The sequence below is a fragment of the Lynx canadensis genome, chromosome D4, assembly GCF_007474595.2.
Source record: "Lynx canadensis isolate LIC74 chromosome D4, mLynCan4.pri.v2, whole genome shotgun sequence".
Taxonomy (NCBI): domain Eukaryota; kingdom Metazoa; phylum Chordata; class Mammalia; order Carnivora; family Felidae; genus Lynx; species Lynx canadensis.
This window is the reverse complement of record NC_044315.2, coordinates 62065171-62084674: the sequence shown is the minus strand read 5'-3', so window position 1 is coordinate 62084674 and position 19504 is coordinate 62065171. Positions and strand designations below refer to the sequence as shown.

The 19504-nt window shown below is 37.6% G+C and overlaps 1 protein-coding gene across 1 annotated transcript in view; it reads left to right on the top strand.

Annotated features, from left to right (window-relative positions):
- The window catches only part of ERP44 (endoplasmic reticulum protein 44), a 96088-nt gene that overhangs the window by 51169 nt on the left and 25415 nt on the right, over positions 1-19504 (top strand). The window contains exons 5-7 of the mRNA XM_030294437.1: positions 14337-14521; positions 15733-15848; positions 18490-18547. Of these exons, the coding sequence (XP_030150297.1) occupies positions 14337-14521; positions 15733-15848; positions 18490-18547 (359 nt within the window). The remainder of the gene's footprint in view (positions 1-14336; positions 14522-15732; positions 15849-18489; positions 18548-19504) is intronic.

Below are 19504 nucleotides of genomic sequence, written 5' to 3'. Positions count from 1 at the left end.
AATTACTAAAAATGTCTGTAACAAATTATATCATAGTCTGTTTAAATTCTTTGTAATGGGTCAATGTAGAAACAAAAATGAAATTAATCATATGTGGTATTGTTGTTTCTGTTATTATTGTTTTATACTGTGGGGCCCAGCCCTCCAGTAAGATAAGAATTCTCTGGGGGCATCTGGGTGGCTCAGTCGGTTAAGCATCCTACTCTTGGTTTCCACTCAGGTCATGATCTCATGGTTTGTGGGTTTGAGCCCTGTGTCAGGCTCTAGTGTGGAGCCTGCTTGGGATTCTCTCTCTCTGTCTCTCTGTCTCTGTCTCTCTCTTCCCCTCCCTCTCTCTCTCTCTCCTCTTCTCCCCTCCTCCCCTGGTCCTTCTCTCTCTCTCTCTCAAAATAAATAAATAAATAAATAAATAAATAAATAAAACTTAAAAAAACAAAAAGGTAAGAACTCTGTGTTCTAATACCAGAAGCCCACCACTTATAAAAGTTACACATACATGGACAAGTGACTTAAAAATCACTGAACTTGAGTCAGCCTTTGCCATAAAAGGCGTGAGTGCATGTGTGTAGCAAGAGAGAAATGTGGTAACCAAACGTGATAAAATGTTACATCTAGGTTAGGGTATACAGGTGCTCATTCTATTACTTTTTCATATTTTCTGTAAGTTTTAAAATGTTCAGAATAAGAAGTTGGTATAAAAAGTCTCTGGACCTGTAATTTGTCTTTGGTTAAGAAGCAGGAAGGAGGGTCTTGTTGCCTGAGAATTTTTGAGAAAATGTGTTTGGAAGAAGCTTGAAATCTGTTCTGTACAGGTGTATTGTGATACTGTTAATTGCGTTTTCTGCTTATTTTCACTGTGATAAATGACCTTCCGGAGGGTCATTGAATGTAAAAAGAATTTTCTTGAATAGACTTTTGCTGACATCTTGAGGGCTACTTAGAGTCACTCGATGACTTTTGGAAACTGATGCACGGTTCTCTCTGTGGCTGTCTGAATTTTTCAGTAAAACCTCCCGTGAGCAGGTATGGCAGTTGAGGCCATTTTATTGGTCCCAAAACTACCTTCTTTCTTAAGTTGCCATCTCCTTGACATTAGCATGTCTGCCTTACCACTGGGTATCATGGAAGGTAGATATGCTTTTGTGAATATTCTCCCATTACCAAGTGGCTTGTATGCCCATAATACAAAGATGGGTTAATATTAAGAAATAGAAATCCCCACCACTAGCTAAAATTAAAGGAAACCGGCTTATCTTATCAGTTAATTCTGAGAGACTTGATAAAACCCAGTATAGGTTCTTGGAAGAAATTAATGAGGCAGAGTGTATGAATCAGCCGTTGCTTGCACTGAATTTTTTAAATCTTTAATGACTATTCATTGCTTCATAATGTGTTGCAACGTCAAATTGAGGTGTGACCCATGTCTGAATTGAGTTGTGAAATCTGTCTAAGCCATAAATTTTGTATATTGTCTTGCATTTGGGAATTTCCACCATTGCTGTGTTACTGGTGTCTTTCTTTTGTCAGCCCTGTTTAAGAATTAAGGATGAGGTGAGACCATAAAGTCAGAAAACAAACAACATAATTATATGACAATATAAAAATGTAATGGCTCTAATTTTCAAAAAAACATTCCAAGTGAGTATTTTCAAAGTAGCTCCTTAGGGAGGCAATGCATGTACTCATTCCTTAGAACGTGTTGGGAATTCCTTGGGAGTTGTCCTCTGCGCCACTTTACTAGTCCACCAGGAAAACCCATCTCCGTGCAGTCACAGGGTAGCCTTCTTCAGTTTGCTGCCTGTATTTTTCCTTCTCTCTCCCTCTTCCACCCATCAGCATCCTGTGGAGTGCTTTCTGCCCTATCTTGACTTCACTTCTTTATATGCCCTTCTTAGGACTTTGTGTTCAAAGGTTCAGCTAACTAGGTTGAGAACTTAGAACTGGCGAAAGGAAGAAGGCAAAAGGTAGGTGTAACAGGCTGATTTCACCCAGTCAGCCCTTTTGTTTCTGTGTGTGAGCTAGATGCGTCAGCTTTGATCTCCCCCAACCTGTCTCCCCACCAAAACAAACAAACAAAAAAATAGGTTGGGGGAGGTTGGGAACTTTGGAAGCAGAATTTTGAACTCCGACTAACACTAAAGTGTCATCAAGAAGTTTCCAACGTTTTAAGTTGAGGTATATTTTTTGAAACCCCAGCGTAAAACTTGTAGCTTAAATGACCCTTATCTAGGGTTAAAATTTAGTTCACTTCCAAAGTCCCTGAATTCTTCACTGTTGCATTTATTTAAAAAAAATTTTTTTTTTTTAACATTTATCCATTTTTGAGAGAAAGACAGCGTGAGCCAGGAAGGGGTGGAGAGAGAGGGAGACACAGAATCTGAAGCAGGCCCCAGGCTCTGAGCTGTCAGTACAGAGCCCGACGCGGGGTTCAAACCCACAAACCGTGAGATCGTCACCTGAGCTGAAGTTGGACTCCTAACTGACACACAGGCACCCCTCCGTGTTGCATTTAACAAAGGGAACAAAGTAGGAGGAAGAGAAAAAAGAAAAGGAAGTCGAGGCAATTAAAGAAACAGAATCAAGGAGTAAAATGTGGAACAACCTCTTCTCTACCCACCGGGCATTTATGTCCTGTGATGGCAGCAGAACAGGTGTCCTCCCTCATCCTGCATAGGACTAAGATGCCAAGTTTCATCCATGTCACAGAGCTCACAATCACCCTTTTAGTTTGTCCCATCTGGAGGGTCCATGAAAGGAATCTCTACATCTCTGGTATACAGTATAAGAGAAGTATGCTAAGTATACTAAGTATACTAAGTACAGTATAAGAGAAACTCTCTATAGTAAGTCACCAATAACTATAGAGGGTTTCTCTTATACTGTACTTACGGAATCCACACATCTTTTTGCTACATGTATTTTGTATTACAAGTTTTTACAAATTTCATTTAAGATTCTAGCCTGTGGAAACAAAGTAGCAGCAATAATAGTAATAGTGATGATAATAATATAAAATAATAATGATAATAATAATAATAAATGTAAATTCTATAAACTCCATAAAATAAAACTCTATAATAATAAATGTAAACTCTATAATAGCAAGGACCTTGTCTTTTTACCCTTGTGTCCCCAGCACTGGAATGATGCCTAGCACATAGGAGGTGCACGATTATAGTTATTGAATAGATGGATGGATAAATGTAATGAGTAGTAGCCAGCTCTTATGAACTCTTAGTTTTGTAGGTATTCCATTAAGTACTTCAAATAAGTTATCTCATTATCTCCCAACAGTATGATTAAGTATTTTCTGCAATATTTCATCAAAACTAACTTGGCGTTGATTACAAGGCACACTTTTATCTGTAACTGAAAAAAAAAAAAAAAAAACAAACCACCGAAAAATTATACAACACAGTGCTTTCCTATCACTTAGAATTTTTTTATGATAAGAGCTATTTTAGACTTAAAGATTTTTTTGGTCATATCATTAGTGTGTATACCCAAAAAGGAAAATAAATTTGTTCAAGTAATCCTGAAACAATTTCACATTCAGAATCTGACTGTTATACACCACTTTTCAATTCTGAGTCATTGATTTTTGTGTTTTTCCACACAATATTGACTTCTGTGCCATTAAGAGTGTTGGTAATGCTCTTGATTAAAGAGTGTTATCCTGCTTTTTCTAGGATTTTCTTCCAAGCTGCTGATACCCATTCTGGAAGTATTCATGCTGGCACTTAACTCTTTGAATACCTTAGAGGTTTTTGTTTTTTTCTTTCCATTGAAACATGTCACTGCTTGTTAAGCAACTTTAATCAAAGTCAGCAAGATATAATCAAAATGTTAACAGTGGTTTTCCTCGGTGGTGGTTGGATTACAAATTGTTCCTGTTTTATTCTTTGTAATTGTCTTTCTTTTCCAAAATTTCTACACATATACACAGTTCAAACTTGCCTTTGCTTCACCTGTCGTTCATGGTCTCCCTTTGTCTCATCTTCTGCATCCTCCTTGTCTGGGGAGTTTGGAAGTTAAATTCATCTCTCTCCCTGGTGGTGCTGCTGCTTTAGATGGAGAAAGTCCCATCAATCTGCCCCTGGTGGGACCAGGATCTCTGCTGACCTCCAGTGGCTGTAGGGTGCATGGCACTCAGCAAGAGCCATTTCATACATTATCTGTTGGGAGGTGCAGAACATTCAGACTCTTGCTAGCTAGCATTTTTAGGAAAGTACTTTGTAACTCACCTTGAACTAAGCAGCACATGTTCCCAAATACCAGAGTTATTCTTACCTGTGTGCCTTCCCATACAATTTGAACTTTCCACAATGGAAATTGGGAAGCGTTTGTTAGACCAATATGTAAATGAGTCATTAAGAATAAGAAAATTATTATAAACAGCAATATTGGAATATTAAAAACATCAGACTTGCTAAGATCAGACTAGATCTTAATTCTCACCACAAAAAACGTTAGTTACGTGAAGTGATAGAGGTGCAAGCTAATACTACAGTGACAATCATACTACAGTATATATATTTATTAATGTATCAGATCACCATGTTGTATGCCTTAAGCTACACAGTGTTATATATCAAATATATTTCCATTAAAAAAGTAAAAGGAAGAAGATGAAGAAAATATCCACCGAAGAATTCATGTGCACAAAACAGAATTTGGATGCCCAGTGGCAGCCTGAATCCAGAGTAAGCCTGTAGGCTTTGTTTGTAATCTTTCTGTTTAGGGTTTTATTTTGTTGTGGTGTTTCGTTCCTGTTGTTTTTCCCTCCATGTGGGGAGGGCATGGTTTGGGAATGGAAAAAATACAGAGGCAGCAGTGGTCCTCCTCCCTGAACCAGAAGAACAGTAAGACCTTCCTGTTGAAGTCATTGCCAGGGGTAATCACAGCAGGGAGACACATTGCGGAGATAAGAGCTGAGGCACTTTTCCCATGTGGAACCCTGCTGGGCCTGAGTGAGCAAGGTGGTGGGCGGGCAGGCAGGCAGAGCCTTTCAAGGAAAAGTGACCACTGAAGCAAAAATACATGCTAATTTTCTAATCAGCGAGCTGTTAACCTTCTGAAATTTATAATTCCTTTGACATGCATTTTAACATTTGATCCATCCAGTTAATTAAAAAAAACATTTATTATACCCCTTAAATCATTCTTTGTTATATTGTCAAAATGTCACGTTATAATTATCTTAAAATCATTTTTGACCAAAGCTTGTAAAAAGTCACCTTTATGTCTGAGATTATTGATTAATGTAATTTTAAGGTTTTTGCTCCTTAATAATTAAAAGCCACCTCATTATGCAGCGTACCTGCTGCCATGATGTTGTTTGAGAATTAAGCAGGCAAGTGTCTGTTCTTCCAGTAGTCTTCAAGTCTTATTCGATCTTTTTCTATCCATAACTAGAATTTTAAGGCAACCTAGAGGTTGTAATGTTGAAGTTTGTAAACAGACTCTTGGTACACCTGCCAGGTCTGTTGCAGTAGTTTCCTTACTGGTCTCCCTGTTCCTCCCAGATTTACTGCCAGGTGAATATTTTTACAGCCCGCTTCTACTGCTCAGTGGCTGCTTTGTACATGTCAGGTAACACTCAGACTCCATTAGCCTAGAATTTAAGTCTGTCTGGAGTACACCTATAGCCTTATTTATTTTACTTCTGGTTTTTGCATGTTTGCTATCAGCACACTACTTGCCCATTATGCCCACTAATTTAAGAAAGTTAATGACTCCAGCAGTGCCTCTTGGCCGTTTTCATACTGACCTTTAGGCCACAAATAGAAAATGGATGTTTCCAATTAGACTAGTCCCTTTCTTAATAGGTCTATGTCATAAACTTTCTGCCAAATCCTTTGGGGATTAGAAAAATTCCTTGGCTTTCTACTGGCAAATTAGGCACCAGCTAGGCGAGTTTAGCCTTATTAACACTATGTACCTAAATTGGACTTAGTGGGAATATTTTCCCTTTGTGGAGCTTCATATTAATGAATTTAAAAACTTTTAATTATTATTTTGCCAATAGGATGGGCAAAATGTTTTCTGGTGGTTTTCATTTGTAACCTCTTGATTACAGGTGAGCATGTTTTTACATGTTTACTGTGTTTCTTTTATAAATCAACTGATACAGGGGCGCCTGGGTAGCACAGTTGGTTTAGCGTCTGACTTTGGCTCAGGTCATGATCTCACAGTCTGTGAGTTCGAGCCCCGCGTTGGGCTCTGTACTGACAGCGTAGAGCCTGGAGCCTGCTTCAGATTCTGTCTCCCTCTCTCTCTGCCCCTTCCCCTGCTAACGCTCTCTCTTTCTCTCTCTCAAAAATAAACATTAAAAAAAATTTTTTATAAATCAACTAATACCTTTAGTCCGGTTATCTTTCTGGTGGTCCTTTTGTTGATTTTGTTATGTATTCTGAATATTATTGTCTCTAATATATGTCACAGAAATCTTCCAATTTTTCTTAAAAATTCATGGTGTTCTTCATCATCTAGATGCTTCCTAGCCTTCGCAGCTTCAAAATCTGCAAATGTCTTGGTTATATGTTTGATGCTGATGCAGGCCCTCTCCACAAATAGACCTTGTTTCCTAAGCACCACGAGGCCATAGGGATGTTACTCTGCTTTTCTGTTCCAGCCTTCAGCTTCCTGTGCCTCCCACGTGCTCAGTAAATATCCTCTGGGGGAAACTTGCTGTGTGTTTCAGGGTCCTTATCATCCACCATTCCAGCCCAGGTGACTATGAAAAGCTTCACTGAGTTCTCTTGCTGTCTGTGCACGCATAATCCTCGGCCCTAAATCTGCACCAATTGCAGATTTATTTTTTTTACGTAGTTTATTGTCAACTTGGCTAACATACAGTGTGAAAAGTGTGCTCTTGGTTTTTGGGGTAGATTCCCATGGTTCATCGCTTACATACAACAGCCATTGCTCATCCCAACAGGTGCCCTCCTCAATGCCCATCACCCATTTTCCCCTTTCCCCCGCATCCCCATCCACTCTCAGTTTGTTCTCTGTACTTAAGAGTCTCTTATGGTTTGCCTCTCTCCCTCTCTGTTTGTAACTATTTTTTCCCCTTCTCCTCCCTCATGGTCTTCTGTTAAATTTCTCAAGATCCAAATATGAGTGAAAACATATGATGTTTCCTTCTCTGCCTGACTTATTTCACTCAGCATAATAGCTTCCAGTTCCATCCACATTGCTGCAAATGGCAGATTTAATTTCTAAGAGGAATTGCATAGTAAACGTATAGGAAAGAAAATAGCCAGTGGGTGATTTTTGCTCACTTAGGAATGGTCCCTTCCTTCCTAGAATTTTAATTCATGTAGTCTTCATTGGTTTCATGGTGTCTGATGTCTGTAAAAATGTGATTTTTAAAAAATCGGTTTTTCCCTAGTTGTCACAGCAGGAGCAGTAGATTTCTGCTACCTACTACATCCCACTTGGAAATGGAAATTCTTTAGTAGATTCCCTTTTGAATTTTCTGTGAATCCAATAAGATTGGCTGCAAATAATAACATTTTTATTTCTTTTCCAATATATGTATGCTTTCTTATTAAATGACTGAGAACCCCACTACAGTGTTCTTACAGAAGGGATAGCAGACATCTGTATTTCTTTCTTGATCTCAGCAGGACAGCTTTCAGTATTTTACTGTCAAGTTGTTTGGTAGTTGTTTATTTAGATATCCTTTATCAGATTACGGAAGTTCCCTTCTGTTGCTAGTTTGCCAAAAACCTTTAAGTCTGGATGGATGTTGAATTTTATCCAATGTTTCTCTGCTTCTTTTGAGAGGCACAGTAGTCCCCCTTGTCTGTGGTTTTGCTTTCTGTGGTTTCAGTTCACGGTCAAGTACAGTTCCAAAGCTGATGAATTGTCAGAAGGTCAGTAGTAGCCTAGCATTACATCACAACACCTACATCATTCATCTCATTTCATCTCATCACATAGTCATGTTATCTCACATCACCACAAGAAGGGTAAATATAGTACAAGAAGATATTTTGAGAGAGAGAGAGACCACATTCATGTAACTTTTATTACAGTGTATTGTTATAATTGTTCCATTTTATTATTGTTGTTGTTAATCTCCTTACTGTGCCTAACTCATAAATTAAACTTTATCATAGGTCTGTATGTATAGGAAAAGACCATAGTATATAAAGGGTTCGGTATTACCCATGGTTTCAGGCATCCACTGGGGGCCTGAGAACATATCCCTTGTGGATAAGGGCGTGGGGGGGGGCATTTAGTGCAATTTTCCTCTTTTATCCTGTTAATGTCATGAATTACATCAATTGATTTTCAAACGTTAAACTGAAGTGCTAGACCAAATCTAGCTTGTGATGTATTATCCTTTGTACACAGTGCCAAATTTAGTTTAATATTTTCAAGTTTTGCATCTGTGTTCTTGAGTAAGACTAACATATACTTTACTTTTCTCATAATTTCCTTGTCAGATTTGGCAGAAGGATTATGCTGACCTCATAAAGTTAGTCAGGAAATGTTCACTCTTTTTGTATTTTCTGGAACATTTGTATAAACAGCATTATTGGCTGCTTAAATGTTTGGTAAAACTTGATGGTGAAGCATTCTAGAAATGGAGTTTTCTTTGTGGGAAGGCTTTGGATTATGGATTCAATTTACCTAATAATTTTAGGACCACTTATGTTTTCTATTTATTCTGGTGTCAGTTTGGTAAGTTGTGCTTTCATGGGAATTTTTTTAATTAAGTTTTTAATTTTAATCCAGTATAGTTACTATACAGTGTTATATTCATTTCAGGTGGACAGTAAAGTGATTGAACAACTCTATACATTGCTCAGTACTCATGATGATGAGTATGCTCTTAATCTCCATCTGCTATTTCACCCATCTCCACCCCCCCTTGTACCCATCGGTTTGTTCTCTGTAGTTAAGAGTCTGTTTCTTGGTTTGTCTCTCTCTCTTTTTTCCCTTTGCTTGTTGGTTTTGTTTCTTAATTTCCACGTATGTGTGAGATCTTAGCTGACTGACTTATTTCACTTGGTATTATACCCTCTAGCTCCATCCGTGTTGTTGCAAATGGCAAGATTTCATTCTTTTTTTAGTGGCTGAATAATATTCCGTTGTACATATATACCACATCTTTATCCCTTTGTTTGTCAGTGGACACCTGGGCTGATTCCATAATTTGGCTGTTGTAAATAATGCTGCAATAAACATAGGGGTGCATACATCCTTTCAAATTAGTGTTTTTGTATTCTTTGGGTAAATATCCAGTAGTGTGATTACTGGATCATAGAGTAGTTCTGTTGAAAAATTTTTGAGGAACCTCCATATTGTCTTCCACAGTGGCTGCACCAGTTTGCATTCCTGCCAACAGTGCAAGAGGGTTCCCCTTCTTCCACATCCTTGCCAGCACCTGTTGTTTCTTGTGTTGTTGATTTTAGCCATTCTGACAGGTATGGCGTGATATCTCATTGTGGTTTTGATTTGCATTTCTCTGATGGTGAGTAGTGTTGAGCAACTTTCCATGTGTCTGTTGGCCATCTGGATGTCTTTGTAGAAATAATGGAAATATTAAAACTTTATCTAAATCTCCAAACTTATTGTCATTATGTTATTGATAATATTCTCTTAATATCCAAGTTAAATATTCCTGCTACATTCCTTAAATTAATTGTTTTCTCTCTCATTTTTTTTTCTTGATCGGTCTCTCTAGTGGTTTATCAATTTTATTAGTCTTAACAAAAACCAAATTTTGGCTTTTTTGATCTTTTCTATTGTATATTTGTTTTCCACCTCATTAATTTTTGCTTTTATCTTTCTCATTCACTTCTCTATTCCTTGTTTTTAATTTGTTCTCTTTATAAATTTTTAAGATTAATGCTTAGCTCTGTTTTTCAGCCCTTTCCCTCTAACATCCATTTTAATGTCATAAATTTACTCTGTGTATCACTTTGGCTACATGCGGCAAATTCTGATATGTATTTTCATTATCATTCAGTTTCTCTTTGTGGTTTCATCTCTGATCAATGTCTGTATAGTTTTTTAATTCTCATAAGTTGAATCATTTGAAAGTTGTTGAGAATTTTTTCGTGACTCATCGTGTTGATTTTTTACATGGTGTGCACACCTGCAAAGAATTTGTATTCCACAGCCTCGGGGTAGTTTGTCCTCTCTGTGCCAGTTTAGTCAAGTTTCTTGGTTGCATTGTTCAAATTCTCTTTATTTTTATTTATCAGTTGCTGAGAGAAATGTGTTAAAAATTTTATTATAGATTGATCTTTGTAGTTCTGTAAGTTTTTATTTTATATATTTTTAGGCTGTTACTTGATGTATACAAATCAGAATTGTATCTGCCTGTGGAATTGAACTTTTTATTATGAAGGGTCCCTCTTGGTCTGTAGCACTGGTTTTTGCCTTAATATCTGCTTATTTACTATTAGATAGCTATACAAGATTTCTTTTGATCAGTTTTTGCACAGGATATTTTTCCTCAGCCTTTTTCTTTCAAGCTTTGAGCATCCTTATGTTTAGATGTGTATTTTATAACTAGTATATAGTTAGATTTTACTTCTGCACGTTTGTCAAAGATAACTTCTATATGTATATGTAGGTCGATTTCTGGTTTCTATTCCATTAATCTGTTTATCTTTATGCCAGTAACACACTGTCTAGATTCCTGCAGGTGTACAGTTAAGTGTTGAAATCCACTGGTTTAAGCTCTCTAGTTTTGTTTATCAGGGATATTGGTAATTTTCTTACAGTGTCTTTGGTTTTAGAGAAAGGGTAATGCTGGTATCATAGAATGAATTGGGAAGTAAACCTTTCTATTCAGTTTTTGGGAAAACTTTGTGCAGAAATAGGATTATTTATTCCTTAAATATTTGGTAGCTTTGGCCAGTTCTCATCATGGCTTTTTGCTGGTAGTTCCAATTCAAATTAAATATTACAGGGCTTTTACTTAATTTTCTTAGTTTTCTCTTTGTATCTTTTTTTTCTCTTATGCTGAAAATCTTGACTCTTAGTGGCATTAGCATAATTGCTCGTGTGCTTTATCTATAATATGTGTGTTTATTTCAAAATAACAATGCTAGTATTACAATTTTTTAAAATGAATTTTATTTTACTATTAAAAACATTTCCATAGTTCCAAAATCAAAAGTATAAATCCAAGGTATAGCCAGGGAAAACTAAATTCCATCTATGACCTTTTCTTGCTTTTTCTCCCATTGGTGGTATTTTTTGGGGGGGGGGGTGGGCCCAAAGATTATATGTACTTGCTTATATCTCGTATACTCATATCTCACATACTTGTTTATATATATCTCATATACTTGTTTTTTTTTACTTAACAGTGTATCTGGGTAATTGCTCTTTAGCAATACAGAGCGATGTTTTTTGTTCCTTTATGTAAGATCCTACTACTTCATTGTATGGGTGTACCATACCTTATTTAAGTAGTCCTTTATTGATGGATATTTAGGGGAAACAGTAACTTTTATTTTTTATTTTATTTAAAAATATTTTTTTAATGTTTATTTATGTTTGAGAGAGAGAGAGAGAGAGACCGAGTGCGAGTGGGGGAGCTCAGAGAGAGGGAGACACAGAATCCGAAGCAGGCTCCAGGCTCTGAGCTGTCAGCACAGAGCCCAATGTGGGACTCAAATTCACGGACCGTGAGATCGTGACCTGAGCCAAAGTCAGACGCTCAACCGACTGAGCCACCCAAGCGCCCCGAAACAGTAACTTTTAAAAAGACATTTTCCATATTCCAGAGCAGAGCATTGTGGCATTGGCCAGTAGAACTATTTAACCTAATTTTAACAACATTTTATGTTCTCATTTCTGTATCACTGTAAGCACTCATTTTATGATATGCTAGGTTTCACCATATAGTGTGCTAGGGACTGAATGTGTTTTTTCATTAGGAAGTTAAAGTTTCTTTTTATTATTTCCCTGGGCTGGTTTTCTTGTAAGTAGGGTAACCCTAAGCCTTTGTGGCCTTTGCCTAATAACAAGCGCCTCTGTTTATCTTAAAAGACTTTCGCTTGCTTGTGAAAGCACTCTTACTCTCAATTTGTAGCACCTATTTAAGTAAGTTAATTCCTTGCTCAGGTGATAGAACCCACCATTCTCATGACACCTCAAAGGTGTGTTTTCTCATTATAGCCTATCAGGTTGAAAAAGGGCTGGTAGTGATATATCCACTAGTCTTCTGTTCAAGAAGTACCAGCTTCGAATCCAAACAGATTAGTGTCTATTAAATATGTGTATATTATGATATCTTACTATTATTTCAGATTTCTGTGATCTGGTGAATAAAATACTCTCCTTGGCCTCATATATAACCAGTAGTTCCCTTGTTTGCTTGTATTTGTCTTTGTTCAAAGGATTTTAGTAGTAAAGTGTGATATCCTCCTTTGTAAATCCTCCATGGAGTTCACCAGAGTGTTATGTGGTCTAACGTAGCCTTCTTTCTTTGAGAACCCATATTCCCTACTTAACCTCTAATACATCATTTTAACTTTCTCTGGTGGTTTATCCTAGAGAAAACAGAATACAACCTTGACTGACCAGGTATTATAAGTACTTTCCCCTCTTCCTGGGCAGTGTAAAACCTTAAAATACTTAGAGTCATTAGCCTCCTTCTCACCTCCTCTATCCCAGCTTATATGTTGCCGGTGTCATCGTGTATTTTAGCTTGTGCCAAACCCCACAAGGCATAACTGTTACTGTTTTGTACAGTCAGTATTCATTTAGATTTTTAAAACCGCTTTATTGAGGTATAATTGACATATAGAAAACTTACATATTTAAAATGTACAGATTGGTAAGTTTGAGCACCCATGTTTGAGTGTATACACCCATGAAACGGTCAGCACACATATGTATGTGCATACGCTCTAGTACACTTGTTTCTACCATAGAACCTCTTAGAAAATGAAGGAGGTCGGCACAGCCTTATTGCAGTTCTGTTGGGTTTTATAGTCACTAGAATGGGAGGCGGGGTAAGAGAATTTCCATGGTTTGTTGTGCCACCATTTTGGGATTCTCTCATTTTATGTATTTATTTATTTTAAGTTTATTTATTTGGGGAGAGATAGAGCACACGTGACTCTGAGTGGGGGAGGGGCAGAGAGAGTGGGAGAGAGAATCCCAAGCAGGTTCCACACTGTCAGCTGGGAGCCAGATGTGGCGCTCAATCCCACAAACTGTGAGATCATGACCTCAGCTGACATCAGGAGTTGGGCACTTAACTGACCGAGCCACCCAGGTGCCCCTGCCTTCAGGCTTTCCGTTAAAAACTCAGTTAATAAAAAAAAAAAATGTCACCTGTTTTAGGCCACTTCACTGCCCTCTCAGGTCCCCTTCATTTAAAAAATTCAGTGCATCTTTTATCATTTTCACGTATGTGAGTAGTATGGTATTTGAGCTTCTCTAGTGCCTAGAAGATACTGATTTCTTGTATTTGCCACCTCTTGGAAATAACAACAGAAATACTTTTTTTTACATTCTGATTTGGTCTATATCTTAGTAATTGTGATTTCTGCAAATGAGATCAGTATACCTTTTGATGTAGATTCTTATTTTGAGACTTATAAACACTCATAATTTTAAGGATTTGTGTGTGTGTGTGTGTGTGTGTGTGTGTGTGTGTGTGTGTGTGTGTTCTTTTTAAAATCTCCACTGCCTAGGAATATACCCATAGGTCATAATAAAGGGACTTTTCTTTTAGTGTATACTGCTGACTTTGGGGTTTTATTGCATTAGCTAACACAAAATTTGTGGATTTGGGATTGTGAATAATTCTTCTAGCAAAGAATCTAATATTTTTAGCTTTGAAAGTAGTTTAAATTTAAATTTAGTTTTCTTTTGTTAAATGCTGTAAGAGATTCTCACATGTACAAAGTAAGGTGAGTAACTATTTTCAGAATCGGAATTTTGCACATTCTGATTACTTTCTGGAATCTATAATGTTTACTAACACTAAGAGTTTACTGTGTCATGCGTTTGTATTATCTCATTTAATCCTTAAAACTACCCTATGTGGTAGAAATTATTATCCTTACGTAACAGATGAGAAACTAAGGCATGGAGAGTTGATACAACTTACAAATTCATACAACCAATAAATAGCAGATTTGGGATTTAAACCAGGCAATATATGTCCAGAGCCTGGCGCTTAATCAATATAAATTTGCCATGATTAATTTTTTTCTCTAACACTGAAAAATAATTATATGAACCAAAATATTCTCACTAAATAATTTTAAGGTTTTTGACTGTTGGGCTAATGCGCTTACCCAGACCAAGTACGAAGGTGAAGTTAATTTTTTTTTTCATTCTTTTAGCTGATATAGCCCAGAGATACAGGATAAGCAAATACCCAACCCTCAAATTATTTCGTAATGGGATGATGATGAAGAGAGAATACAGGGGTCAGCGATCAGTGAAAGCACTTGCAGATTACATCAGGCAACAAAAAAGCGACCCCGTTCAAGAACTTCATGACTTAGCAGAAATCACCACTCTTGATGTAAGTTGTTAACTTTTACTGGATCAAATGAACATTGCCTGTTTAGTTGATGTAAACAGATTCTTATGCAATCAAAGAACCTGAACATTTTCTTATATTTTATTGCAGTGAATTTGACATATACATACTTAGCGAGTTGAATTTTCCTTGAATCAATTCTAGAGGGAAATGCTAATGTTTTACTGAGCCTTTGGATAAAATATATAGCATCCAGTAGAGCTGTACTAATTTAAATTAATTGAGGGCAAAGAGTAGCCTGGGTTATGAAACCTAGAAGTTAACCTCAGGTATACGGGTATATGCAACCAGAGTTTCCAGATTTTCCTTAGTGGAGACCCTCAGGCTATCTGCTCTAATTACTTCTGTGTCGGTTCTTTGTATAACTTAGTGTCATCTAAAATAGCCTTCCCTTAATAAAAACCCTTTCCATTATATACTAAGTAGTGTTAAAAAAAAAAAATGAGTTGGGGCTTTGGGCTGTCAGGGTCGGTTTTGAGATTTGACTTTTACGTGCTAGTGAGCTAGGCAGTTAGTTACCCTTTCATGGATGCTTTCAGAAAACACAAGGCCCCTGCGTCAGAGACAAAGGACATTATTGCTCACATCCCAGCAAACAATGGGACCAGGTTTGCATTTGTGTCCTTGCCCTCCAAGTCCTGTGGAGGGGACAGGGAGGGTCCAGACCGGTGCCTGCACATGCTGTGGGTTCTGTTGCAGGAGAACTCCCGTTTCAGAGCCAGCAGTAAGCCTGCTGCTTGTCCCGGAGGGAGACATTACCTCACACTCCCATGTTGCTTGCTGCAAATGCAAGCCTGAGAAATGGCCTGGATAAAGGGTGGACAGGATCTTGCACGTGGCTGTGCCTAAATTTGTAGGAATATGACAGACCCATGAAGAAGACTCTACCAACTGTAATACGTTGTGAACCGGTGTCCTATTTTAAGAATAGTCACCCTGTTTAGGAATAGATTATCACTGATTAGTTAAAATGAGCTGCTAGAAGGAAATGTTTATGATAACATTAGATGGCAGTTAAGATTGTTTTCAGCCTTCATGTCATCTTCAATAGTTTTGGACTAGGTGTTAAAATCAAAATATGCATTTATAGTCCTACTCCGTTTATATGTAATTGAACAACAGCTGGGTGAATGAAATAATATGTTTATAGCACTATATATGTTTGCAAAATAATCACATACTTTATTTTACAGCGCAGCAAAAGAAATATCATTGGATATTTTGAGCAAAAGGATTCAGAAAACTATAGAGTTTTTGAAAGAGTAGCAAATATTTTGCACGACGATTGTGCCTTTCTTTCTGCATTTGGGTAAGTATCTTAATGGAGAGTGTGTCAGTGGGTCAGCTTGGCTGCCATGTTAGATTCTGGTTGTGTGTGGTCATTTTCGGAAGATGAACTCTCCGGAGATGATCTCAGTTCCCATAAAGTCACCAACCAGTTTTCCTTACACCTGTCTGACCTCTTCAAGCGTTCTGTTTATTCTTCTTTCTGTGCCATCTTCTGCTTCAGAATATGGGTGAGCAGAAAAGAATGGACAAGTTAACGACTACCTCTCGTGCTCATTTACTAACACAAAACGCTAACTTGTGGGGTTTCCAAACTGAAACAACTCCCAGTCTTTCTCATTAAGAAGACTGGGTTTCGTTGTCTTGGTTAATCTCAGGTTCTCCACCACCTTTTCTTCTCCCTTCCCTGTCCCAGAGGAAGAGTCCTCCTTCCCAAGGTTAACTTCTTTACTTGTGTCTTTGTAACCATCCCTTCAGGAACCTCTGTGGCTTTCATCCATCAGTTGTCCTTGCTTTCTCATGTTTTCACCCTGACCCTTTTCATGAACTACTTTCTTTTTCCAAAAAACATGATTCTCTCTTTCCAGACCTTGAGCTATAATCCTGTCTCTTTCTTTTCATTCCCAAATGTTTTCAAAGACTAGTTTATGTTAGGCTACCTTGAATTTCTTAAACTCTAACCAGTGAAAAATCCTTACTCTTTTGGAAGCCGACTTTACCTTCATTACTCTCGTGAAACTTCCCTCCACACGGTCACAAAACGCTTCTTAATTCCCAAGTCCAGTGGGCTTTTTTTCAATCTTTAATCCTCTTCAGTTTCTCTGAAGGATGTGACACTCAACTACCCTGGTTTTTTCCTGCTATGTCTGAACTGTGTTACCTTGAATCCCCCTGGTTTGCTCCTTATCATTCTGATTTCTCTGACTTTCCTATTTTTTTTTCTTTCTCTCTCAATGGAATCATTCAGTAGTTCTTCCCCTTTCTTTTCATTGGGGGTGTTCTCCACCATACTTTGACTTTTTGGAGTACTATTTCTCTTTTCCTTGGCCAATAACTGTTAGACTTAATTTTGGTGCCTATCTTGAGTAGAGCCCAGGTTTCTGGCACAGTGTGTCCTTTCCATTTTGTGACCTTCATCCTTGTTTTAATGCTTCTGTAGATTTTGTGTGCGTGTTTTGTTGTAAACACTATCAGTGATTTTTGGAGATCAATGTAGGAGTAAATAACAAAGGAACTGCTCCCTGCCTTGCTTTTCGCATGACTGCTTTCCAGCTGTACGGGCTGCTTGCTTGCGTCCTCACACACTGCGGGCACACTGAAGGCAGCAGAGCCCTCGCCCTTCCTGTTCTCCTAGACACCAGCTCCCCAGAGCTTTCCTGACAACTTTATATAAAAGAACACTGCTAGGAAGCCTGGGTGGCTCAGTTGGCTAAGCGTCCAACTCTTGATTTCGGCTCAGGTCACCATCTCACGGTTCATGGGTTCGAGCCCCTTGGAGGGCTCTACACTGACCATGCAGAGCCTGCTTGGGATTCTCATTCATTCATTCATTCATTCTCTCTCTCTCTCTCTCTCTCTCTCTCTCTCTCTCCCCCCCCCCCCCCCCCCGTTACCTGCTTGGGTGTGCTCACTCGCTCTCTCAAAATAAATAAACATTAAAAAATAAAATAACACTGCCGTCATCCAGCTTATTAGCCTTTATCCACCTAGTTTTCTTCAGATCACTTTTTTTTTTTTTTTTTGGTTTCAATCACCCAAAATAAACGTATCTATTTGCTTGTCTCTCTTCCTACCAAAACGTAAGCTTCGCAAGAGCACAGGCACTGTCAGTTTTGTTCACTGCTGTGTACCCAGTGCCAAGACCATACCTGATACAAAGGAAGCACATAGTGAATAGGGAATGAATGAATGAATGAACGAATGAGTGAGTGAAGTGTGTTCTTCCTTTTTGTTCCATTGGCATCAGTCTCAGCTAGCATCCCTTGCACGTCTCTCCTGTACTACTCTAGTTAGAAAATGGAGATAAATCTGTTCAAGTAATCCAAATATAATTTAGAAAAAAAGTTACCCATTTGACTTGGAATTTGTTTTAGAATTCAATCACCAAATATTGATGGACACATTTTATGTGCCAGAGTATATATGGTACAAGGCATAGGAAAAAACAGTGAACACATAAAAAATTTGGTTGTCGTGGAACTAAATAACTAGGTTATTTCAGTTCATCTACTTTTTTTTTTTTTTATAAGTTTTGGTTTTAAAAAGAATTCATGATTGTCTGACTTGCAAGCAAATAATGTGTTTTTGTGATTGATTGATCTATGTGACCACATCAATGACCTTGACCCCAAGTTACTGGAAACAGGCTGGTGTCAAAAATAGCTTTTTAGTGCTAAAACTGCCATTCTACATTTATAAAATATTGAGTCACAAAAACAGCTAACTAAAATTTTCCTTTAAAAAAATGTGCCTTGGATTAAAGTTTTCCTTTAAATATATGGTTTTGTTGGTATTGCACAGTCTTATAAGTAGGAAAGATGATGGACAAGTATATATTTCAAGTCATTATAATACATGGCAAAACAGCTAGCCAATTCTGTTTCATTCAAGTATATTACTGCTATTATTTTTCTTGAGTATCGCTACTTCTCTCTTCCTATCAGAGCTGTTTCAAAACCAGAAAGATATAGTGGAGACAACATAATCTACAAACCACCAGGGGTAAGTTGCTATTTCTTAGTGTGTATAATTTTAAGTGTAATTTAAATGTATAGTATGATCTATATTTTTTATAATCTATAATTCATATTTTTTAATTCACAGAATCACAGACTTTGAGTATAAAAGGAACCTTAAGGCATCTTCTATTAATCCAAACTTTTTAAAGATGGGGACATAGAGGCTGAAAGTCAGATAGGGATTTAGTAGCCGAGCTGAGACTAGAGATCTCCTATCCCCAGGCCAGATCTACCTCTCTGTTTTGCATTCGTTTTAAGACCCAAATGCAAAACAATGTTTCAGTGGTCTGTGATCACCACTCCTACCTGAGTCAGACCAGCCAAGCTCCTAGGTCTTCTGGGGTGTAAATTAACCTGATACTTGCCAGATAATAAGGAGCGTCTAGGTGGCTCTTAGCCCTTGGCTCAGAAGTTAAGTGTCTAAACTTAGAAGTAGCTGCTTAAGTCCAGATGATGGTAACCACAACCAAGAGGCAAAAATCACAGTCTGTGTCATCTTGTGTCCTTTCGTTTGACTTACCAGTATGTCACTGCCGTTTTCACACACGTGCAAATAGAAAATTGTTGGTATTTTTTTTGGTTCATGGTTTTTATTTTAATGTTGTTTGTAGTGTCTTGATACAGTGAAGTTTTTAATTTTCATGTAGTCATATGAATGAAATTTTTGCTTAGAAAGATCATTTCCTCTTCCAAATTCAGAGAAGTATTTGCCTGTTATTTCATTAATAGTAGGTTCCATAGTGTGACCATCTCTAGGTTATCAGAATCCAGTGCAGTGTCTCACTGTGTATTTTGGTTGTTAAGCGCACAGGCTCTGGAATGAGATTCAGGTTTAACGTGTCAAATCTGCCACCTTCCTAGGTGTATAACTCTGGGAAAGTTCCTTAGCTTCTCTGACCTTCAGTTTGTTCATTAATAAAAATAGCCATGATAATAATAG